The sequence below is a fragment of the Oryctolagus cuniculus genome, chromosome 1, assembly GCF_964237555.1.
Source record: "Oryctolagus cuniculus chromosome 1, mOryCun1.1, whole genome shotgun sequence".
In the NCBI taxonomy this organism is placed as follows: Eukaryota; Metazoa; Chordata; class Mammalia; order Lagomorpha; family Leporidae; genus Oryctolagus; species Oryctolagus cuniculus.
In genome coordinates, this window is record NC_091432.1 from 49,010,389 (window position 1) to 49,036,215 (window position 25,827).

Genomic DNA, 25,827 nt, shown 5'->3' on the forward strand with positions numbered 1-25,827 from the left:
AGAAATGGAATTCAGAAAATTAACCACCAGACTACAAAGAAGCAATCAGAAGTGAATTCACAAACTAAATGAAAAAAGTTTTCTCATGAAATTGAGATATTAAATAGAAGCTAGAATGAAATACCTGAAATGAAGAATTTCTTGGAGAAAATAAATAATTAAAATTGGAGAAGAAATCAACAAATTTGAAACCAAAAAAATACAAAAAGATCAGTTAAACAAAGAACTGGTTTTTGAAAAAATAAACAAAATTGACAAATGATTGGCCCAACTAACCAATAAATAGAGAGAAAAGACCCAAATAATAAAATTAGAGATGAAAAAAGGAAATGTAACAACAGACAACACAGAAATAAAAAGAATCATCAGAAATTACTAAAGAACTGTACACCAGCAAAATGGGAAGCCTAGAAGAAATGGACAGGTGCCTTGACACATACAATCTACCTAAATTGACAGGAAGACATAGAAAACCTAAACAGACCCATAACCAAGACAGAAATTGAATCCCAACAAAGAAAAGCAAAGGACCAGATGACTTCACTGCTGAATTCCACCAGACATTTAAAGAAGAACTAACTCCAATTCTTCTCAAGTTATTCAAAACAACTGAAAGGGAGGGAATCCTCCCAAATTCTTTCTTTGAAGGTGGCATCACCTTAATTCCTAAACCTGAAAAAAATATAATAGAGAAAGAGAAATACAGACCAATTTTCCTGATGAACATAGACACAAAAATGCTCAACCAAATTTTGGCCAACTGAATCCAACAATACATCAGAAAGATCATCTACCCAGACCAAGTGGGATTTATTCCTGGTATGCAGGGAATGGTTCAACATTTGCAAATCAGTGTGATACGTCACATAAACAAACTGAAGAACAAAAACCATATGATTATTTTAATAGATGCAGAGAAAGCATTTGACAAAATACAACATCCCTTCATGATGAAAACCTTGAGCAAATTTGGAATAGAAGGACATTTCTCAACATAATTAAAGCAATATATGACAAGCCATGGCCAGTGTCCTACTGAAGGGGGAAAAGTTATAAGTATTCCCACTGAGATCAATCCCATTCACAGTAGCTATAAAAAAAATCAACTTCTTTGGAAATTTAACCAAGGATGTCAAAGGTCTCTATGATGAGAATTACAAAACATTAAAGAAAGAAATAGAACAAGACACACAAAAAAATGAAAAAAGTCTTCCATGTTCACAGATTGGAAGAATCAATTTATCATCAAAATGTCCATACTTCCAAAAGCAACTTATAGATTCAATGCAATCCCAATCAAAATACTAAGGACATCTTCTCAGATATAGAAAAAATGATGCTGAAATTCAAATAGAAACACAGGAGACCCAAACAGCTAAAGAAATCTCATACAACAAAAACAAAGCTGAGGCATCACAATATCAGATTTCAAGACATACTAAGGGCAACTATAATCAAAGCAGCCTGGGATTTGCACAAAAAAAAAAAAAAAAAAAAAAAAAAAAAAAAGACTTGTAGAAATGGAACAGAACAGAAATGCCAGAAATCAACTCACGCATCTACTACCAACTTATATTTGATAAGGAAGTTAATTCAATCCCTGGAGCAAGGGATTGTCTCTTCAGTAAATGGTGCTGGGGAAATGACCTCCACACAAAGCAAGACCTCTACCTTATACCTTACACAAAAATCCATTCAACATGGATTAAAGATCTAAATCAATGACCTGGCACCATCAAATTATTAGAAAACATTGGGGAAACCCTGCAAGACATTGGCATAGCCAAAGAGTTCTTGGAAAATACCCCAAAGACACAATCAAAGCCAAAATTGACAAATGGGATTACAACAAATTGGAAAGTTTCTGCACTGAAAAAAAAAAACCACTCAGGAAAGTGAAGGGAGACAACCAACAAAATGGGAGAAATTATTTGCAAACTATACAACTGATAAAGGATTAATAATAATATATAAAGAGATCAAGAAACTCAACAACAAAACAAACAATCCAGTTAAAAAATGGGCAAAGGACTTAAACAAACATTTTTCAAAAGAGAAAATCCAAATAGCCAACAGATACATGAAAAAATGTCCAGGATCACTAGCCATTGGGGAAATACAAATTAAAACCACAATGAGGTTTCACCTCACCCCAGTTAGAATGGCTTTCATACAGAATTCAACAAACAACAAATGCTGGCAAGGATGTGGAGAAAAGTACCCTAATCCACTGTTGGTGGGAATGTAAACTGGTACCGCCACTATGGAAGACAGTATGGCGATACCTCAGAAATCTGAATATAGACCTACCATGTGACCCAGCCATCCCACTCCTGGGCATTTACCAAGGGAAATGAAATCAGCAAATGAAAGAGTTATCTGCACCCCCATGTTTACTGCAGCTCAATTCACAATAGCTAAGATTTGGAATCAACCCAAATGCCTTTCAACTGAAGACTGGATAAAGAAATTATGGGATATGTACACTATGGAATACTACACAGCAGTAAAAAAAAATCCTGTTGTTTAAACAAAACAGATGAATCTGGAAAACATAATTAGCAAAATAAGCCAGTCCCAAAAGGACAAATACCATATGTTCTCCCTGACTGTGATAACTAACAGAGCACCTAAAAGGTAATCTGTAGAAGTGAAATTAACGCTTCAAGCTGCAATGACTTTGAACAGCCCTTGTCTCGACTGTTGAGGAACAGTTTTTTTCATACAATTTGTTGAACTAATATGTGTATAAAGTTAATTGCAAATAGATCTTAATAAAAAATAAAAATGGGAATAGGAGAGGGAAGAGGAAGAGGGGTGTGAGTGTGAGTGAGAAGGCAGGCATGGTGGAAAGAATCACAATGTTCTTAAAGTTGTATTTATAAAAAGCATAAAGTTTGTATTGCTTAAATAAAAGTTTTCTGGGGAAAAAAAAGAAATATTTAGAAAGTAGCATTACCTAGTACAGAAAGGATAAAATACAAAAGTAAAACAAACCCAAGTCACTTTACCAACTGAAAGGTCACAGATAGCAAAAAAGGTAAAGCATCATGGTGTAAAACAAGGCATGGCACTACTCAGTGTTACACGTCATACACTGGGGATTGACAGTGAAGGCAGGGACTTAATTAAATGGTATATACTCCGATGTCACTAAAAGGGAACACTTAAAATGGACCAAAATTGAACAAAAAATAGAGAAGGCAAAGAGTAAGACGGAATTTTATTTTTTTTCTCTCACTTTTAAATCACTCAGACAAGTCATAACTTTTGAAATCATGTGAAAATTAAATTATTACTCATTTTAAAATTCTATGGAGTTGCAAAATTATAGGACTAGTACAAAAATATTTTCATACTTTTTTTTTTTTTAAAGGCAGAGAAAGAGCAAAACAGAAGGATCTTCCACCCACTAATTTATTCCACAACAGCCAGGGCTGGTCCAGGTCAACTCAGAAGAACTCCACCGTGATGTCCCATGTGGGTGTCAAGGACGCAAGTACTTGTGCCGTTGTCTTCTGTGCATCAGCAGAAGGCTGGATCAGAAGTAAAGCAGTCAGGACTCCAATGAGATAAACAAGTGTCCCAAGCAGGTACTTATGCTGCTGTGCCAACTGCCTGCCCCAATTTTAGTGCTTTGCTTTTGTGATACACATATGTATAATCACAAATTAAAATAAAATAAGCACATTTGCACAGCAAAAGTCAAATACTGTTTGCAACAGACTGTAAACAAATTTTGTTAAAACACACACACACACACACACACACAACTTGTTTACACAGGCAGACAAAGCTTTGAGGGCAACCAGGAAGGGAGAAACACACTGTCAAAGACTGGCTGACGAGCAAGCTGGCACACGGCAGTCACCGAGCGCATGACCAACATCACCTAAAACGAATCCTGAAAGCGCCACAGTGAAAACTAAACATCTGTATGCATGAGACGCAGGTGTGTTTTTTTTCACATAATTCTATAGGCAATATTTGAAAACACTTCAATTTGTAAAATGAAAGACTCTCAATTTTTTTGCTTTGCTTTTGTATCAACCATCAAGTTGGCAGAGCTGGAAATGGTAAATACAGATTTCTCAATACAGTGACTTCACCCCTTGCTGTGGCCACGGGGTCTGGCTCAGTTCTTGGGTTCTCTAAGAAAGGGTTACATCCTCATAACTAACTATTCATTTAAAAAGGCAATATAACAGGCAGGAGGGAAGCATTGGCAAGCTGTTGCCAATGTTGCATTATTTTTTAAAAAGCACAGAAAAGATCTGCTTTTCTACAAATCTTACATGTCAAAACAGGATTGTCATTACTGTCTTGCCATCACCCACAAGGAAAAACAGTAAACTTTGCATTTTACTGAATATGTTTTAGTCTCCCAAATTCAACAAAAACAAGTGAATTTTAAACGTCTGCAGTTGAGGCACCAGTGATTAAGGGTGGAGGTGGCTTCCCTAGCAGGTTCTCCAAAGGACATAAATCTTGCACAGAAATGATGAACCCCATTGTCTAATTCTGGCTCCTTTCCAATTTCTTCTTGGTTGTATCACATAGCTGTAAAACAAAGATGAAAATTTATGCACTAACCAGAGCTGAGCTTGTCAAAATTTCATCCCAAGGAAAATAGATTTCTTGCTTCCTCTATTATAAGCTAGGCTATCTTAAATATCACATTATCACAAAACAAAATTTTCTTTGTCTTTCTTTATGTGAAAAACATTCACATTTAGGCTTATGCTATTACAATCCTGTTCAATAATCATGGAAAAAAATGCCATTGTAAATAAATCTTAGTTAAAAAATTATCGAGGGCTGGCATTGTGGCAGAGTAGGTAAAGCTGCCATCTGCAAAACCAGAGATCCCACATGGGCTCCAGTTCATGTCTGGCTGCTCTACTTCTGCTAATGGCTCTGAAAGCAGCAGAGAATGGCCCAAGTGTGTGGGCCCCACATCCACGTGGCAGACCCTGATGAAACTCCTGGCTCCTGGCTTTGGCTGGGCCCAGCCATGGCTCCTGTGGCCATCTGGGGAATGAACCAGCCAATGGAAGATCTCTCTGTCTCTCCCTCTCCCTGTATCTCTGAGTTTCAACTAAAATAAATAAATATATTTTAAGAAGCATATAACCGGCTGGCACTGTGGCGCCGCAGGTTAACGCTCTGGCCTGAAGCGCCGGCATCCCATATAGGCACTGGTTCGAGACCCGGCTGCTCCACAGCCAATCCAGCTCTCTGCTATGGCCTGGGAAAGCAGTACAAGATGGCCCAAGTCCTTGGGCCCCTGCACCCGCGTGGGAGACCCGGAAGAAGCTCCTGGCTCCTGGCTTTGGATCGGCGCAACTCCGGCGGTTGCGGCCAATTGGGGAGTGAACCATCGGATGGAAGACCTCTCTCTCTCTCTCTCTGCCTCTCCTCTCTCTGTGTAACTCTGACTTTCAAATAAATAAATAAATAATATTAAAAAAAAAAAGAAGCATATAGCCATGTCTCAGAGGATTTTTCTACCACCACTTTTTTATTCTCCCAGCTCTGGTTTCTGTATTTATTTATTATTATTTAATTTTTTTAAAGATTTATTATTTATTATTGACTTGAAGGGCAGAGTTACAGAGAGGCAGAGGCAGAGAGAGAGAGAAAGGTCTTCCATCTGCTGATTCACTCCCCAGATGACCTCAACGGCCAGAGCTGTGCTGATCCGAAGCCAGGAGCCAGAAGCTACTTCCAGGTCTCCAACATGGGTGCAGGGGCCCAAGGACTTGGGCCATCTTCTGTGTTTTCCCAGGCCATAGCAAAGAACTGGATCGGAAGAAGAGCAGATGGGACTTGAATCAGCACCCATATGGGATGCCGGCACTGCAGGCGGTGGCTTTCCTACTAAGCCACAGTGCTGGCCTTCTACCACCACTTCTGAGTTATGGGTTTCTTTTTCTTTTCTTTTTTTTTTTTTTTTACAGGCAGAGTGGACAGTGAGAGAGAGAGAGAAACAGAGAGAAAGGTCTTCCTTTTGCCATTGGTTCACCCTCCAATGGCCGCCACTGCCGGCACATCGTGCTGATCCGAAGCCAGGAGCCAGGTGCTTCTCCTGGTCTCCCATGTGGGTGCAGGGCCCAAGCACTTGGGCCATCCTCCACTGCACACCCGGGCCATAGCAGAGAGCTGGCCTGGAAGAGGGGCAACCGGGACAGAATCCGGTGCTATGGTTTTCTTTAAAGAGAGTTTAATATTCTATACACCCATCATGTTTTAAAACTCCAATTTTAATTATATATACCTAAGTATACTATAAAATTTACAGGTTTCATGAAAATTCACATGCTAAATAAAACTCCAAATTACTAAATTATATTACATACCACTAAATCAGCTAAACCCAAGACAAATAGCCAAAGAAATACAAAAAAAAAAAAAAAAAAAAAGGTATAAATCAAACACAGCACCAATGCTTTCAAAAGGAGCTGGAAAGAATACTATTCGCAACTTTCTCAGAAATAATATTCACTCCTGAATGACCAGTATTCATAAGAACTGGAATTCCTTAAGTCTATAAATACTTTTAGTTTTAATGATTCTTTTTTGAATAATATAAATTATAATAATTTGCTGGAAACTCTGAGGTATGTATACATTAATATCCATGCATTATTTACTCACACCAAAAAACACTTAAAAAAATTGCTGTAAGTTCTCTGGTAACTTTCCAGTTTCTCCCCAGTTCACTAACTAAAACAGTTTTCCCAAGAGAATGCCTGTGCTATTAGTTTTTGGTCATGGATATTAAGTCAACAAAATGATACTGCAAACCATTTTTCTACATTGCCTGAACTTCATCTAATAGAGATAAGAATTCTCCATCTCTAAAAAGACATAGCATTAGCACTATGTTGATTGGTTTTTGAGTGTGTGTGTGTTTAAAACTTTGTATAAGAATTTTTCTAGAGTGCTATATTTAATTTTGAAATTCTTGATTTAACAAAAATATGATGTATGTTTGGATAGACATACAATGATAATTTTAAAATTTTTAATATGGGGCCAGCGCTGTGGCATAGTGGGTAAAGCTGCCACCTGCAGTGGTAGCATCCCATATGGGTGTCGGTTTGAGTCCCGGCTGCTCCAGCTCCAATCCAGCGTTCTGCTGTGGCCTGGGAAAGCAGTAGAAGATGGCCCAAGTCCATGGGGCCCCGCACCCACATGGGAGACACAAAGGAAGCTCCTGGCTCCTGGCTTCAGATCAGCACAACTCCAGCCATTGCAACCATTTGAGGAGTGAACCAGCAGATGGAAGACTTCTCTCTCCCTCCCTCTCTCTCTCTCTCTGCCTTTCTGTAATTCTGTCTTTCAAATAAATAAATCTTTTTTTTTAAAAAAATTGTAATATAAGGATTAAGATTTTAAAAATTATCAATGTTAGACAGAACTTAATGTCAAACAAGGAGATACTCTGGTGGATTGGTTTACCTCCATAGCCTTTAATAGGTATTCCTGTAACACAGAGGTAGTAAAGTTAAACACTGTAGGATACTTCCCAACCTCCATTGCAGCTGGGGTTCCAGATGTGCTTGGTCCAATCAAATGGTGCACTCACTGGAGACTTTCACTCAGAGCTGAGTTCCATCAGGGAAGAGGCAGGACACGAGACACCGTCTTCATCAGTACAAAGCACGGCAGAGACGCTGCAGCTCCAGAGCCGGCAACTGTTCAAGGCTTCCTAATCCAGCAGGTGGCTTCCTGATGTGGCAGGCAGCTTCTTGATCAGCCCACTCTTGCAACTGAGTTCCTAGAAGCTCAGCCTATGTCTATTTTTTTCCCCACCCTTCTAAACATCCTGTGAGCTATCTATATTCCTTGACCAATGTCTTTCTGTTTAAGGAAACAGAAGAATCTTCTTTAAGAAGATTCCATTACCTCCAACCAAGAATCCTGACCCCAGCTGGAAGAAAGGTGCAGCAAGTGGTGCAAAGACTTGAATGGGGAGGTTTGCTTACTGAGGAAACAGGTGTCTGGGCCATGAGACCGAGGGAGAGCTATCAGAGAAGGTGGTGGTAGCACTAGCATATGGAGGCTGCTTCTTGCCCCTTTCAGCAAAGTCCTCCAAGAGAAATGTGACTCAGGCTAATGTCAAGTCTGCAGAGATGAAGGCAATGTAACTTTGCTGAGGGCCTTGCTCTCTTCCTACAATAAAAACTGACAAAATCCCAAATTGTGAGCCTTGAAGAACTGAAAAAGTCAAGACTGCTGTACTGCAAGCTGAAACAGTTTTAAGGAAAGGCTGAGGAAGCCACCAAACCCTCCTCAACATTTTTCAAGAACCTTCCTGTAAGAATTTTCTGCTAGTAATAGGAGCCGTCCCAGGGCCAAAGACCAGGCCCAGCCCGCCACCATTCAACCCCAGCCTCGAGTCTGAAAGTTCTCAGGCCAGCACAAGGGCAGGGAGTGGCACAGAGGCTAGAAAGGAAATGATGGGGTGTTTTGTTTCAAATGGTATCTTCAAATTATGTAAAAACCATGGCTGTGGTTATTCATGAAAGTGATTAAAGAAAACAGACCAGAAGCTTACTAAATTTTAGGAATGCATTTGGTCAAAACAAATAAAGATTCAAACTCGGTCTGGAAGAGCCTGTAGCTGTTAACTATTGTGAGCTCCGAGCCCACAATAACAGGAAGTGAACTGCTAAGACTGTCCAGCCTCCAAGAAGGGCCTACTTTACAACACCTAGCCAGATATGTCCCTTGAAAATTCATGGACAAGAAAAAACTCCTAGAAGGCAAAGCCAAGGGCCCGGGAGGACAATGCCTAAGGCAGTTGCTCTCAGAAAAACGAGGCAGGGACAAAAAGTACTAGAGCAAAGAGATGAGTGTTTCTTTGTAAGCAGCGCTTTCTGATCGCTATGGATCAGTAACCACTATTTTTGAATTCTTCCCTATCCTTTTCCTACATTTACGCCCTATGTATGTGCTGCTCTTGGGACAGAACAGTTGCCTTTTAGTTTGTAGGGGGCCAGAACACAAGGAGTCACACGTAACCTGATGGACAGGGCAACACCCAGATACCATGATCCTTGAGCTCATGTGTGAAACTGGACCGCATTTTCGGTGGTTCCTCTTGGGGATGGGACAAGTGAGTGCCAGAAACAGGCAGGCAGCCAGCATGCTGACAGGGGCAAAAACGGAAGGTTGCCTGACAAATGTCCCCACTTCCCTCTTTCTTAGTTTAGAGGAATCACACTGCCACATGAATTTCTCTGCCTCCCCGGGAGCTCAATTCTCACCGAGGGGATGAAATTCAAGTGCAGCTGCTGCCTCTGGGAAGTTGCCTCAAAGGACTGGAGCAAACATGTAAACGAGAGATGGCCTGAAGCGGAGCAAAAGCGTTTTGGTGGAAGAATGACTGGCACAGAAGGTTGTTAAAAGTGGGGGGCAGTTTCCAGGAAACACTAGGGAAAAGATACTACAGCCTCTTCAGAACTGTTACTACCAAAGAGACATTACTGAGAGAGATGATAAGCACCTGTGAAATAATACTTATCTTTATGAGTGAGCACAATTTATTTTAAAGGCAATAGGCAGAGCTTTCTCACTTACTGCTGGTTTCCCTAAATCATGGCCCAAGGCCACTTAATCAAATCACTAAAGGAGAACAAAGAAAAAAGAAGGAAGGTATAAATGTGAGTTCGTTTTCTTCTTGATCCAGTAAAATTCAAACCTTAACTATCTGTGACCAATAAAATGCATCTCATTTTAAAGGTACTTTCCTTTATTCCAAATATGCTTTAAAATATTTATTGAGCAGAGAAAAATGACAGGAGGTAAAAAGATGAAATAGATGTGGAGTTAACAGTTTTCTTCCAAGTTCTGATGGCCTTCGGACTTTAAATGTCTGTTCAAAAAAAATATACTCTCATTTTAAAGGTATCTTCCTTTATTCTGAATTTTCTTTTATTTACAGATATATCTAGTGTTTACTTTTAAAATTACACTTAGCTAGTCTTATAATAATCAACTTAAAAAGATCTTCTCTGATATGATTGATATAACTGATTGTAAATAATTATGGATAATGTTGAAATAAGTCATTTCACCATAAATATGGTTATCACATTATATAGCATTTGAAAATGTTGGTAGTAAAACTTTAGAGGCCTTTCATTTATCTATACTGCAATTTTTCTATTTAAACAGTATATATAAAATAACACAAATCTTAATGATTTGAAATATTATATTTGTAATAAATATTTCAATTTACAATGGTATGTTTTCTCAAACTAATAAACAAAAAAGCAAAATTACATACGTGGCTCAAACTTCAATTCTCCATTTGGCCCTGATGGAGGAGTTCCCTGTTGTAGTTTTTTTTGTTCCATCTGCTGTACAACCTGGTGAGATGGAAAAAAGAAAATCTTAAAATTAAGTTTTGTGGGACTGGCGCTGTGGTGTAATGGGTAAAGCTGCCGCCTGCAGTGCCTGCATCCCATATGGGTGCTGGTTTGAGACCTGGCTGCTCCACTTCCAATCCAGCTCTCTGTTATGGCCTTGGAAGGCAGTAGAAGATGGCCCAAATCCTTGGGCCCCCGCACTCATGTGGAAGACCCAGAAGAAGCTCCAGGCTCCTGGCTTCGGATCCACACAGCTCCTGCAGTTGCCACCACTTGGGGAATGAACCAGTGGATGGAAGACTTCACTCTCTGTGCCTCTGCCTCTCTGTAACTCTGCCTTTCAAATAAATAAATAGATCTTTTTAAAAATTAAGTTTTATTTGATTTTCTATCATAAAATGACCTTTGATGGGCCGGCGCCACGGCTCACTAGGCTAATCCTCCGCCTTGCGGTGCCAGCCTACCGGGTTCTAGTCCTGGTCGGGGCACCGGATTCTGTCCCGGTTGCCCCTCTTCCAGGCCAGCTCTCTGCTGTGGCCTGGGAGTGCAGTGGAGGATGGCCCAAGTGCTTGGGCCCTGCACCCGCATGGGAGACCAGGAGAAGCATCTGGCTCCTGCCTTCGGATCAACGCGATGTGCTGGCCGCAGTGCGCTGGCCACGGCGGTCATTAGAGGGTGAACCAATGGCAAAAAGGAAGACCTTTCTCTCTCTCTATCCACTCTGCCTGTCCAAAAACAAAGATGACCTTTGATGAAGTGTGACAAGCTAACTGAAATTGTTTTCTAAAATGAAGATAGTCAAATTCTAAAATTTAGATTAATATTCAACAAAACATTTTTTTAGAATATTAAAATGTAAGACAATATACCTCAGCAGCGGCATTTGGTCTAGAGATTATGACACTACTTGGGAGGCTTCCATCCCGTAGCAGAGTGCCTGGGTTGGAGTCATAGCTCTGCTCCAGTTCCAGCTTCCTGCAAACGTGCACCATAAGAGGCAGCAGGTGACGGCTCATGTAGTTGGGTCGCTGCCACACACTGAGACCTGGACTGAACTCCCACTTTCTGGCTTCTTTACAGCCCAACCTTGGCCATTGCAAGTGAACCAGCAGATGGGAGCTCTCACTCTCTCAATCTCTCTGTCTCTCTGCCTCTCAAATAAATTCATTAAATAAAATACTATAGCTGGTAGTACCTTGGAATATTACATTACAAAACACAGGCTTTCAACAAAGCATGTACGATCTGTGTTGGTGCCGTAACCCTTTTACCTGGTGATATTCCTGCTTCTGCGCCTCAAGCTGGTCATGCTGCCGCTGCAGCTCTTCTTTCTGTTTCTGAAGCTCATCTGCTTTCTTCTTAAGTTCATTCTCTTGTAAGGAGATAATTTTTTCATATTCTTTTAGCTCATCCTCTGTGAAGAACTGTTGCTGATCCAATGTCTAAAAGGAAACAAATGAGGGTAGAATAATCTTAGGAGGAAAAAAAACAATAATGTCTGATTCAGGTTCAAAACTGTGATTAGTAAAGTACGAGGAGTATCTGTAGTATTAAACTTTCGTGTAAGAAAGTAGAAATAAGGGGCCGGTGCTGTGGCACAGTGGGTTAACGCCCTGGCCTGAAGCGCCGGCATCCCATATGGGCGTCGGTTCTAGTCCTGGCTGCTCCTCTTCCGATCCAGCTCTCTGCTGTGGCCTGGGAAAGCAGTAGAAGATGCCCATGTGCTTGGGCCCCTGCACCCATGTGGGAGACCCGGAAGAAACTCCTGGCTCCTGGCTTCAGACTGGTGCAGCTCCGGCCATTGCGGCCATCTTGGGGAGTGAACCAGCAGATGGAAGACCTCTCTCTCTGTCTCTACCTCTCTCTGTAACTGTCTTTCAAATAAATAAAATAAATCTTTTTAAAAAAAGAAAAGAGAAATAAGATAGTGTATATTTATGTACTTATTTGAACAGAAGGAGAAAACAGGAAGGAAAATCTGGAGGCTAATGAGATTGGTATTAAAGCCTAAGTGTTAGGGCTGCATTGTGGCACAGCAGGTTAAGCCGCTGCTTCCAACACCGGCATCCCATGTGAGCGCTGGTTCAAGTTGTGGCTGCTCCATTTCAGATCCAGCTCCCTGTTAACAAGCCTGGGAAAGCAAGGGAAGGTGGCCCCAAGTGCTTGGGCCACTGCCAAGGGAGACCTGGACAGAATTCCTGGCTCCTGGTTTCATCCTGACCCAGGCCTGGCTGATACAGTCATTTGAGAGAGTGAACCAGCGAATGGACGATCTCTCTCTCTCTGTCTCTCCTCTTTGTCACTCTGTCTTTCAAATAAATGTAAAAATAAATCCTTAAAGAATAAATAAAATCAAACCCAAAAGTAAGAACTGAGTGGGAAGGGAAGTAAAATTTCTCTGAATATATCTTTTTTGTACAGATTCCACTTTTTGGAAGCATGCTAATGTTTCATACACACAAAAGAAATCAAATAAAATCCACAAGGACAGGAAAACCCCAACATTTGGAATGTAAAAACAGAAGCAAATAACAGTACTTTCATTTAAAATGAATAAGAAAACTCACAGAAGAGGAAGGGGAAAAAGAACTAACCCAAGTCACTTTAGTTCGCAGTTTTTCAACCATATTAAAATATGATCTCAGGTTAAAAATAAAAAATCTACACAAATTCTTATTTTGCAGAGGCATGCATCAGCAATTCTGCAACTCTTTGTACATTCTAGGATGGAGGAGATTTGCAGAATTTTGTATGGAAAATGGCAGTTAGATTTTACACGAAAAAAGGAAAGAGTAAAAGATGAAATGCTGTGTTGCAATCTGAGGTGTTGAAACTGGAGATACTGGTGTGTCCTCATGACTTGTAATATATGTTAATAGGTATATATAAAGGAACAGAAAAGTGCTTAAGTGTGCATGTATATGCGTATGTGCCTGTGCACACATGGACACATACTACATACGACACATTATATATATATAATTTCTATTTTATTTATACTATATATATTTTTTCATTCCCCACTTCTATCATCTAAAAGTAATGGAAGCACTGGAAGCAATGGTAATCCAGTAGCAAGGGACCCACTGAGTGCTGACTTGGGTCTGTAAAGTCAATCTCCTTAGAAAAATGGTTGATTCCATGGATGGGGCAGGGAAAGAACAAGATGAACTTGGAGTTTCTTGTCATATTAAAAGTAAGGTGGGGGCCAGCACTGTGGCATAATAGGTTAAGCCTCTGCCTGCCGTGCCAGCATCCCATGGGGTGCTAGTTCAAGTCCCAGCTACTCTACTGACAATTCAGCTCCCTGCTGATGGCCAGGGAAAGCAGTAGAATATGGCCCAAGGGGCCATCCTGAACCTTCATGGGAGACCTGGAAGAAGCTCCTGGCTCCTGGCTTCAGATGGGTTCAGCTTCAGCTGTTGAGGCCAGCAGGTGGAAGACCTCTCTCTCTGCCTCTCCCTGTCTAACTTTGCCTCTCAAATAAATAAATAAATCTTTACAATAAATACACACACATATATAATATATATATATACACATATAAAGTAAGCTGGGGCTGGCGCTGTCTTGTGGTATACTAGGTTGAGCCTCCACCTGTAGCTCCAGCATCCCACATGGGCGCTGGTTTGAGTCTCAGCTGCTCCACTTCTGATCCAGCTGCCTGCTAATGTGCCAGGGAAAGCAGTGGAAGATGGCCCCTGCACCCACATGGGAGACATGGAAGAAGCTCTAGGCTCTCAGCCCTGGCTGTTGTAACCATCTGGGGAATGAACCAGCAATGGAAGATCTGTGTGTGTGTCTTCTTCTCTCTGTGTAACTCTGACTTTCAAATACATACATACATACATACATACATAAATAAAGGTAAGGACATCCTCAAAGAACAATAGAGATATAAAAGTACATAACAGGGCCGGCACTGTAGCTCAATAGGCTAATCCTCTGCCTTGCGGCATCGGCACACCAGGTTCTAGTCCCGGCCGGGGCGCCGGATTCTGTTCCGGTTGCCCCTCTTCCAGGCCAGCTCTCTGCTGTAGCCAGGGAGTGCAGTGGAGGATGGCCCAGGTGCTTGGGCCCTGCACCCCATGGGAGACCAGGATAAGCACCTGGCTCCTGCCATCGGATCAGCGTGGTGCACCGGCCTCAGTGCGCTGGCCGCGGCGGCCATTGGAGGGTGAACCAACGGCAAAAGGAAGACCTTTCTCTCTGTCTCTCTCTCTCACTGTCCACTCTGCCTGTCCAAAAAAAAAAAAAAAAAAAAAAAAAAGTACATAACAGTCAATTTGAAAAACCTCCCACTGGCCAGATCTAGGACAACTTGAGCATGGCAATAAATGATAGTGAGGATTAGAGCCTACTGAGTAAAATAAGAAGCCATGATTCTCCACTGACATACACAGACAAGGAGCAGGGATAGCTTTTCCTTTCAGCAGAAAACCAACCAATAACTATAGAAGGAATGATGAGATCAGGAAATCACCATTTGTCAGTCATCACAGTAACAACTGATTCTGTTCAGCACCATGAGCAGATGCTAAAACCAGTAGATACTGAGACACTTACATGTCTCAAAGCATACTCCCACAAGATACCTTTTTTAACAAAGTACACTCATTTTTTATTGGTAGAAATGTAGAATGGTACAAATCTTTGGAAAAGTACTTCGGCAAAGAAAATATTCTTACACAGCCTTAAAAATAGTGCCTTAGAGTTGTTCTAATAATGCCACATTGAGAATTCAACCTATAAAACAACTCTACACACATTTAAAAAGTTTTACATAAAATATTTATTGATGGTGGCATTTTCTTTTGTAAATAACAGTAAAGAAAACTGGAAATAACTAAATGTCTAACCCTGAGAAACTGGTTATGTACCCCCATAGCTAGCAAAGTAATACTTAAGAAATACTATATGAAAATGCTTTTTTTATATCATATTGAGTAGATTTTTTTAAAAAGCTAACTTTTTGTTTCTGATTGCAGGGTGGGCTAGAAAACACACTCTTGAATCACAAGAAATAAAACAGTCTGTACTCCATTAATATGGACAATTATCATGTTAATTAAAAATAAAAATATGAAAAAATTAATTAACTAGTCTAAAAACAGATTTTTTAAGGTAAAACAGTAAGTTTACAGTAGGGAAATTAGGTAGATACTAGCTTAATCAAATGATGAAAGTTAACAGTGCCAGTTCCAGGACTCATGAACAGTATCCACTGAGCACCTCGTCAGCCATATTCAAGGGACACTCCACAACATAACTGGTCTTTTTTTTTTTTTTTTTTTTTTTGACAGGCAGAGTGAACAGTGAGAGAGAGAGACAGAGAGAAAGGTCTTCCTTTGCTGTTGGTTCACCCTCCAATGGCCGCCGCGGCCGGCATGCTGCGGCCGGCGCACCGCGCTGATCCGATGGCAGGAGCCAGGAGCCAGGTGCTTTTCCTGGTCTCCCATGGGGTGCAGGGCCCAAGCACCTGGGCCATCCTCCACTGCACTCCCTGGCCACAGCAGAGAGCTGGCCTGGAAGAGGGGCAACCGGGACAGAATCCGGTGCCCCGACCGGGACTAGAACCCGGTGTGCCGGCGCCGCTAGGCGGAGGATTAGCTTAGTGAGCTGCGGCGCCGGCCCCATAACTGGTCTTTAAAATGTCAGTTCTGGGGCCGGCGCTGTGGTCCAGTGGGTGAAGCCACCACCTGCAGTATCGGTATCCCATATGGCCGCTGGTTCAAGTCCTGGCTACTCCACTTCTGATCCAGCTCTCTGCTATGGCCTGGGAGAGTGGAGGAGGATGGCCCAGGTGCTTGGGCCCCTGTGCCCGTGTGGGAGACGCAGAAGAGGATCCTGGCTCCTGGCTTAGGATCAGCGCAATTCCAGCCATTGTAGCCATCTGGGGAGTGAACCAGCAGATGGAAGACCTTTCTCTGTCTCTGCCTCTGCTTCTCTGTAACTCTGTCTTTCAAATAAATAAATAAATCTTTAAAAAGTCAATACTGGGAAGTAGGAAAAAGACTGAGGAATTGTTTCAGATTTACAGGAAGCCAAAAAGGCATTACAACTGAATTTAAAGACTGACTTGGATTTTCTTTTGTTAAAAAGGACATTATTCAGGAAACACAAAAATCAATGAAGGACTGGTGCTGTGGCATAGCAAGTAAAGACACTGCCTGCAGTGCCAGCATCCCATATGGGTGCTGGTTCGAGTCCCAGCTGCTCCTCTTCCAATCCAGCTCTCTGCTATGGCCTGGGAAAGCAGTAGAAAGCAGTATACTCAAATCCTTGGGCCCCTGTACCCATGTCAGAGACCAGAAGAGGCTCCTGGCTCCTGGCTTCGAATAGGTGTAGCTCCAGCCGTTGCGGCCATCTGGGGAGTGAACCAGAGGATGGAAGACCTCTCTCTCTGTCTCTACCTCTCTCTGTAACTCTTTCAAAAAAATAAAATAAATCTTAAAAAAAAAAAAAAAAAAAAAAAGACTCCAGTCAGAATGCCTGCATCCTATATTAGAGTGTCTGGGTTAGATATCAGGCTCCAGTGCTAATTCCAGCTTCCTACAAATGCAGATCCTGAGATGTAGCAGGTGATGGCTCAAGTAATTAGGTTCCTGCTACTCACTTGGAAGACCTGGACTGAGTTCCGAGCTCCTAGCTTCAGCCCAGCCCAGCCCAGCCCAGCCCCAGAGGTCGGATGCATTTGGGAGTATACACATGATTGGGATGGATCTCTCTCTCTCCCTCCCCCTCTCTGTTTTTCTCTCTAATAAATAAGTAGAATAAAACACTCCACTGCTAAAAAAAAAAAAAAAGAAAGAAAGAAAAGAAAAGAAAAGAAACGAAACCAAACCAAACCAAACCAAACCTTGAAAACAGAAAGAGGCTGATTTCTATGATCTCAGACTAAAGCAACATACCATTCCCAATTTGCCCAGTGAAATTTAGCAATAAAAACTTCCACACCCTGGGAAACCCTCAGTCCTGAGCAAACCAGGACAGTCGCTCACTCTATCTCAAACTAATTTCTGGACAATTAAAAATCTAATTTAAATGTTATCTATTTATTTTTAAGTAGAAAAAGACAGTGTTCTTTATTTTGGTTGGTACCTCTCAGTTATTCTTTTAAAGTTGTGTGGTGTGTGCATTTATACAGTTGACCATGGTATTGTATACTTCTCTGGGGCAATTCACCAAGGTATATTGATATATATGTGTGTGTGTGTGTGTGTGTGTGTGTATCTATATTATAATTACATATCTATTTATATATAGATATATAATAAATGACTGTAATTATAATTAAGATATAATGAAAAACATTACAAAATGTGTCCAGGGGCCAGTCCTATGGCATAGTGGGTTAAGCCGTTGTCTGCAGTGCTAGCATCCCAAATGGGTGCTGGTTCAAGTCCGAACTGGTCCACTTCCAATCCAGCTCCCTATTAATGCACCTGGTAAAGCAGCAGAAGATGGCACAAATATTTGGGCACCTGCACCCATGTGGGAGACCCAGATGAAGCTCCTGGCTCCTGCTGCCTGGTTCCTGGCTTCAGCCTGGCTCAGCCTGGCTGTGGTGGCCACTGGGGAATGAACCAGCAGATGAAAGATCTCTCTCTCTCTTTCTCTGTAATTCTTTCAAATAAATAAATAAATCTTTATAAAAAATGTGTCAGTTTTGAGAATTGTTCTATTCCTGGAAATTAGTCCCAGGGGAATCATTATAGATTGCCCACAAATAGGCCAATTTGATGGTCATCACAGTGTTATTTATAGCAAGAAAATATTGGAATTTGCCCAGACTGTCTACATCTGGAGGAATGAGTATATAAATTATACTCAAGCTATACAACTGCATGTATAGTTGTCTTTTAAATGTTTTTGAAGAATGAAATTGGAAAATGTTCATGAAATATTATTAAATTTTTAAAAAGTATTTCATGAACATGCAAAATCATTTATATAGTATGAAGCCATTTTTAAATATAAATATAATATAAATATGAATATGTATGTATACTTATTACATATGGGATAATACACTATTTACCTACTTGTGCCATATATGCACATACTGTATATACAAAATGCATTCTAATGCAAATTGGCATAATATAGTGCAAAAGTTAGATGTCTACCTCTGGATATTAGAATTACAGATAACTTATAATTTATTCTTTTTTTTAAAGATTTATTTATTTATTTATTGAAGGGCAGAGTTAGAAAGAGGCAGAGCAGAGAGAGAGAAGTTTTCCATCCACTGGTTCACTCCCCAAATGGCTGCAATGGCAGGAGCTGCTCCAATCCGAAGCCAGGAGCTTCTTCCAGGTCTCCCATGTGGGTGCAGGGGCCCAAGGACTTGGCCATCTTCTACTGCTTTCCCAGGACATAGCAGAGAGCTGGATCAGAAGTGGAGCAGCTGGAACTCAAACCAGTGCCCATATGGGATCCTGGCATTGCAGGTAGTAGCTTTACCCACTAAGTCACAGCACCAGCCTCTGTGATTTATTCTTTAATTATGTCTGTATTTCTAATTTTCAACAATGAAAATTATTTTATATTTAGAAAAAATATAATTTTTAAAAGACTTCTAATTATACATGGTGTGCTCACAAATAAGATTTCAACTGCTATAATTTTTTTTTAAATTTATTTTATTTATTTGAAAGACAGAGTTACAGAGAGAGGCAGAGAGAGAGAGAGAGGTCCTCCATCCACTGGCTTACTTCCCAGATGGCCACAACGGCTGGAGCTGGCTGATCAGAAGCCAGAAACCAGGAGCCAGGAGTGCTCCCCTGCCTCCACCATCTCCCACGTGGGTGCAGGAGCCCAAGGACTTGGGCCATCCTCTACTGCTTTCCTAGGCCATAGCAGAGAGCTGGATCAGAAGAGGAGCAGCCGGGACTAGAACCAGTGCCCAAATGGGATGCTGGCACTCCAGGCCAGGGATTTAACCCACTGCGCCACAGCACCGGCCCCCAAATGCTATAATCTTTTTTTTTTTTTTTTTTTTTTTTTTGACAGGCAGAGTGGACAGTGAGAGAGAGAGACAGAGAGAAAGGTCTTCCTTTGCCGTTGGTTCACCCTCCAATGGCCGGCGCACCGCGCTGATCCAATGGCACGAGCCAGGAGCCAGGTGCTTTTCCTGGTCTCCCATGGGGTGCAGGGCCCAAGCACCTGGGCCATCCTCCACTGCACTCCCTGGCCACGCAAATGCTATAATCTTTGAAAGGAATTAAGTTCATACATTTTTTTATACAGGTTGATTATCACTTACCTGAAGTGATTAGGTTCCAAACTGTTTCAGATTTCAGATTTTTTTCTGATTTTGAAATATCTGCATATACAAAATGAAATATCTTGGGAATAGGACCCAAGTATAAACAAAATTTATTTATGTTTTATACACTTTATAAACATAGCCTGAGGGTAATTTTGTTCAATATTTTTAGTGTGCCTGCATTTTGACTTGAGGTCAAATATGGAATTTCCCTCATGTGGCATGATACTCAAAAAGTTTTGGAACATTTCAGATTTTGGATTAGGGATGCTCAACCTGCAGTGACATTTCAATTTCATATAAAAAGCCAAAATAGTAGATTATACATGCAAACATAATGGTAAACAAAACTTAAAAGCAGAATAGACTGATGTAGAATTTCCTGAACTATCCATCCCACCTGAAGTAGGTTCTATTACCTCCCAGCTATCTGGTTCCAAGAATTCTTTTTTTTCTGTTGCTTTCAAAAACTCCTCCAGAGTCACCAATCGGTCTTTGTTAGTATCAACCTGATTAAAAGAAAATGCAAGTGTCATATAAAAGAATTCTTTCTTACATTCTTTACACACTAGCAACTCTCTTCTAATACATGCTACTATACAAACACATAGCAAGTAGGACTAGCCTAACATCCACAGCAACTAGAGGAAAAAACAAAAACGCAACACTCAACACCTGACCAGAATCAGAAAAGAGATATTGGGATTGGCACTGTGGCGAGACAGGGTAAACCACGGCCCGCAGTGCCGACATCCCATGTGAGCATCAGTTTGAGTCCCGACTGCTCCACTATCGATCCAGTGCCCTGCTGATGGCCTGGGAAAGCAGTAGAAGATGGCCCGAGTCCCTGGGCCCCTGCACCCACTTGGGAGACCAGAAGAAGCTCCTGGCTCCTGACTTCACCCTGGCACAGCCCTAGCCATTGCAGCCATTTGGGAAGCAAACCAGCAGATGGAAGATCTCTATCTCTCTGTCATTCTTTCACTCTGTAACTCTACCTTTCAAATAAATAAATATTTTTTAAAAAGAAAACAGACATCTTTCTCTTCTATACAATTCAACTTTGAAGATAAAAAGAGACCTATAAATTTGATACTCCAAAGACCACCACGTTTGAGTCAGCTGATCAGACTGGTTAGGCCAACGTTGTTTTCTTCCCTTGCTATAATATGCATAATCTCTCTCAAAGGCAGGTGCTTGGGCTAGAAGAATAACCATTCCAAAAAGAGAGCTGTTTTCACCAAGTTTAAGGGAGTTTAAGTTAAAATGCTCTCAACATTTTTTCCTCAAAGCTACCTAAATAAATCAAAACTAAAGTTGACAACCTCTCCAGATCCTCTTCAATGGTTCCATTAGGCTGTGGCAAACTGAGTTACAAAGGCGAACTCCATCATGGTCAAAGGAATGCACCTGACCCTGGCAGTGACCGCAGTCAATAAGGACGCCAAGGCAGCACTCACAGTGCAGATATTCAGGTGCAATGCACTCAAGCAAACCAGCGAGCTTCAGCTACCCTGCACAGGATGTCTTTGTTAGAAGCTTTTGCTTAGAGGAGGAGCAGAGGCCAAGGACTGCAGAGAAAGGCAAGTATATTCTGTAAGGAAAAAAGTTGTAGAACAGAGAGGAGACAGGATACAGACTCAACAGCCAGAATAAATTTATTCAAAAGAATAAATTCCCAGAGGTAGGTGGCCAACTGCAGGCGTGCACACAGACTGAACACGTGGCAGAGGGTACAATCTTCAGCGGGCTGGGCCTTATATATCTTTTTTTTTTTTTTTTTTGACAGGCAGAGTGGACAGTGAGAGAGAGACGGAGAGAAAGGTCTTCCTTTTGCCGTTGGTTCACCCTCCAATTGCCGCTGCGGCCGGCGCGCTGCGGCCGGTGCATCGCACTGATCCAATGGCAGGAGCCAGGTGCTTATCCTGGTCTCCCATGGGGTACAGGGCCCAAGGACTTGGGCCATCCTCCACTGCACTCCCTGGCCACAGCAGAGAGCTGGCCTGGAAGAGGGGCAACCGGGACAGAATCCAGTGCCCTGACTGGGACTAGAACCTGGTGTGCCTGCGCCGCAAGGTGGAGGATTAGCCTAGTGAGCCGCGGCACCGGCCAAGGGCCTTATATATCTTAAGGTGGGCTAAGGGTCTGGAGCCCAGGTGAGGGAAAGTAGTTGGATGTAAGTTTCTTTTTTTTTTTTTTTTTTAAGATTTATTTATTTGAAAGAGTTACACAGAGAGAGAAAAGGAGAAGCAAAGAGAGAGAGAAAGAGAGGTATATCATCCACTGGTTCACTCCCCAACTGGCTGCAATGGCCAGAGCTGTGCTGATCTGAAGCCAGGAGCCAGGAGCTTCCTCTGGGTCTCCCACACTGCTTCAGGGGTCTGAAGACTTGGACCATCTTCTACTGCTTTCCTAGGCCATAGCAGAGAGCTGGATCGGAAGTGGAGCAGCCAGGACTTCAACCAGCACCCATATGGGATGCCAGCACTGCAAGCGGCAGCTTTACCTGCTACGCCAGAGTGCCAGCCCGCATTAAGCATTTTTAATTCACCTGCATGACATGCACATATAGAAACCTGGGGCTCCACAATATCACCTAAGGAAAGAATGAAGGTAGGGAGGAAACCATGCCAAGCGATAGGCCCAGGGCACTATGACATTAAGAGCTTGGGAAGAGGAGGGACAGCCAGCAAAGGAGACTGAAGATTGGGTGAGTGGCATATGAGGAAATGAAGGAGGAGTGGTATCCCAAAATCCAGGTGAAGATGCACTCTGAGAAAAAGGGAGCCAGTGACTGCGTCTGACACTGGTTAAGAGGTCAAGGGTGACGAGCCCGAGGAGTCTACAAGACTGTGGACCCCTGGAAGGAGGAGTTTCAGTGAACAGAAGGCAAGGCAAAATAAATGCACACGAGGCAGAATGTGGTAGTGGGAGGATGAAGAATTCTCTTGATGGAATCCATTTCCTCAGGAAAATGAGAGGCAAAGACAGAGGAGAGAGAGGAAATGTCGTGAAGATGAAGGAGAGGAAAGAATAAGTGAAAGTGTCAGACTCGGAGTGGAGAAGTGACCCGTCCAGGGGAATCTAGAATTGTCCAGCAGAGGGCCAGCTGGCAATTTGAGCTTGTAAGACTGACGTGAGCCCAGTTAGAATTTTTTCTATGTCCATCTCCGGTCAAATTCCACTGCGCTAACAGAGCAGAGTGATACGCTCAGGAGTTAGCACAAACAATGTGCTTAGACAGTCATTACTCTATTTGCAAAGGGCATCCTCTATGACCTCCTTAACAAGTAACATGCATCATTGCTTGCCTGGAGACCCAAGTCAGAAGGGGGAAAAAATGAGTTGGATAAACCAAATTGAAAAAATGATCAGTTGTTTTGAAGAGGACAGAAACTGGGGCCAGCACTGTGGCATAGCGGGCTAAGCCTCCACCTGTAGTGCTGGCATCCCATATGGGCACCAGTTTGTCCCAGCTGCTCCTATTCCAATCCAGCTTTTTGCTATGGCCTGGGAAAGCGGTGGAAGATGCCTCAAGTGCTTGGGTCCCTGAACCCATGTGGGAGACCCGGAAGAACCTCCTAGCTCCTGGCTTTGGATTGGCCCAGCTCTAGCCATTGCGGCCATTTGGGGAGTGGGCCAATAGATGGAAGAACTTTCTCTCTGACTTTCACTCTCCCTGTCTGTAATTTTACCTCTCAAATAAATTTTAAATATATATATATATATATATATATATATATATATATATATATATATTTGAAAAGGACAGAAATTAAAATGCTAGGGCTCTGTGAGACTTTGGATTATTGTTTCCAACTATTGCTCCCTCCTGCAATAGGATCACGTACCCCCACCCAGTGTCACATGATTTAGGGAACATCCTGTAGGAGTTACACATCCCCTCCTCACTGGCCTGGGCTCTGACCTGTGCTTTAGCCAGTGGAATTTTAAGTGGACCTAAGGCAGCCGGCCAAGTTGAGCTTAAGTCTTAAATACTATGACATGGTTTGGCTTGGGGTCTCTCATGTCCCTCCTAGCACCCAGACAGAGATAGCTCCTAGGAATTCCTAGTCCAGGAACGGGAGGGCATACAGAGCCAAGCCCAGCCACAGTGCAACCTGGCCAAGCCAGCCTAGCCTAGCCACGTCTAGATGCAATCAACCCTTACAGCTCACATAACGCCAACAAGAAATAAATATTTGTTGCTGCAATCTGTTAAGGTATTGGAGTTGTGCTATTTCTTAGTAAAACTATCAGGCTTTTAAAATATCAAATACTGGACTTTATTATTTCTCACTGCCAAAAAATATTTTTAAATTTATGATAAAAATTTTATAATAAGGGAATCTAGTATAATATTCTGGATCAAAAATGCAAAATCCAATTAAATACCTATACTATGTGTTTATTTTCCATCTTATGATAAGATTTATTGCAATAACTTAAATAATCACTAAAAATAACATGTAAACTTTGAAAACATACCTCATTCATTACATGTTCCCTCATTCTAAGTCTTTCTTCTTCCATTTCTATCATATCATCCTCTTCATTTTTGGGGTCATACACTTTCTCCAACTGAAATGAAAATTTCAGAACCAACATGAAAGAAAAGAAGGCACCAGAAGAAAGAGAGAGAACAAGAACAAATACTTAATAAACTCGTTTACCTCTTTTGTAAACAGGGCTTCTAATTCTTGTTCATCCAGGAAGCCATCATTATTGACATCTAAAGTTTAAGAGTTACAAATGCAAAAATAGATTTTAAGGCCTTAGAAAATAAATAATTAACACGCAGTTATTTATAAGTGGTTTGCAAAAGTGGTACTGACATGAAAGATCAGTACATACGCTAAAGAAAAAGGCTCTTTTTTTATGAAGCTTCTAAGCAGCCTGAGTCAACTCTAAATTTATTTATAAATCTGAAGTATTTTTCTATAAATATATAAAGCAAATATTCTACCAGTAAAGTAAATGCTAGTATTGCATTAAAAAGCCTGATAGATATAACCTAGCTGGTCAGAGAACTACCTTAAGTTTACAAAGAAACTTGCAGTAAGTCATATAATAACTCAACAGGAAAAGCCGTATAAAAACACAGATACTGACCTGAATTATTTTATGCTGCAGATAAGCCATACAGACTATCTTAATATCCTAGAGATAAGCTCTAAGCATCTACTAGCAGGAGGGTTCAATAAGAAATCCTGTCAGAAATCAGTTGATCAATGCAAATATAATTTTCAAACAGCAGAAACAGACATTAATAATTGTATCAAATCTATTACCATGTAATTTGAAAAATGTCTTGGGGTCAAAGTCATTGGGATCCAATCCATCAGCCTCTTCCCATACCTCTTTTAGTTGATCTTTGCTTCCCTGTGAACCAATTTTAAAAAACTGCTCAAAACTAAATATAATCTATGTGTATAGACTCAAAATAAAATACGAATTTGAGGAAAGTGGCAGAATTCAGAATCAAGACTTAAGTACTAATAACTTATGGGAAAAGTCTGCTATTGGCACAAAGAAGTATCTCCATCTAAAGTCATAATCCTTACTGGATGATTGACTTTGGGATGATTTTCATGCTTTTTCTTCATTTCTTCAAATTTAGATTCTTCTTCTTTTCTCTTTTCTTCATCCAGTGTTTTTAAATATTCTCTCCTTTCATGCTCCTTCATCATTTCATACTTTTTAAATTCTTCATGCCGAGTCTTATCATAGTTCTCCAAATCAGCTGTCGCCTAGAACACAATCATTCATTTAAAGTAAATATAAAGATGTAGTTCAAAATACGAATACAAATAAGGCTCTTCTTGAATAAAGCACACTCTCTAACAGGAGGTAGGATAGGAGAGCAAAATACACTGGAATAGAAGAGCAAAAATATAAGTCCACCATTATATTTTAGCCATTATTGTCGTCAGAGATGTAGGCACTGAAATAAACTAAAAGTTCAAAGCTAGTTTCAACGTTATGAAGTTCCCTATAAGCAAATAATACAAAACAAAACTTTCTTTTAAAAAGAGGAAGGAAGGGGCTGTATGAAAAGTGCGTTGTATAGAAAGCTAGAAGGGTTGCCAGCCATTGAACTGGACCTCATAACTGCCAGGCTAGAACCTCGAGTTTGGGAACTCTGTTCTTCCATGATACGAGAGAGGTGCACAA

The 25,827-nt window shown here is 41.3% G+C and overlaps 1 protein-coding gene across 16 annotated transcripts in view; it reads right to left on the minus strand.

Annotated features, from left to right (window-relative positions):
* Nucleotides 1–3,206: 3,206 nt before the first annotated feature.
* NUCB2 (nucleobindin 2) overlaps nt 3,207–25,827 on the minus strand; it is a 54,728-nt gene continuing 32,107 nt past the window's right edge. For 5 of the 16 annotated variants that reach the window (XM_008275099.4, XM_070072830.1, XM_070072851.1 and 2 more), the window contains 9 exons: nt 25,218–25,403; nt 24,945–25,035; nt 24,327–24,385; nt 24,142–24,234; nt 20,073–20,162; nt 11,654–11,824; nt 10,301–10,382; nt 7,537–9,883; nt 3,207–4,560 (listed from right to left, as the gene is read on the minus strand). In XM_008275099.4, the coding sequence (XP_008273321.1) occupies nt 9,876–9,883; nt 10,301–10,382; nt 11,654–11,824; nt 20,073–20,162; nt 24,142–24,234; nt 24,327–24,385; nt 24,945–25,035; nt 25,218–25,403 (780 nt within the window). In that variant the 3' untranslated portion in view covers nt 3,207–4,560; nt 7,537–9,875. Of the gene's footprint in view, nt 4,561–7,464; nt 9,884–10,292; nt 10,383–11,653; nt 11,825–20,072; nt 20,163–24,141; nt 24,235–24,326; nt 24,386–24,944; nt 25,036–25,217; nt 25,404–25,827 lie in introns of those variants that run through there. The other 11 variants (XM_017350894.3, XM_008275102.4, XM_008275103.4 and 8 more) reach the window with 5 other exon arrangements.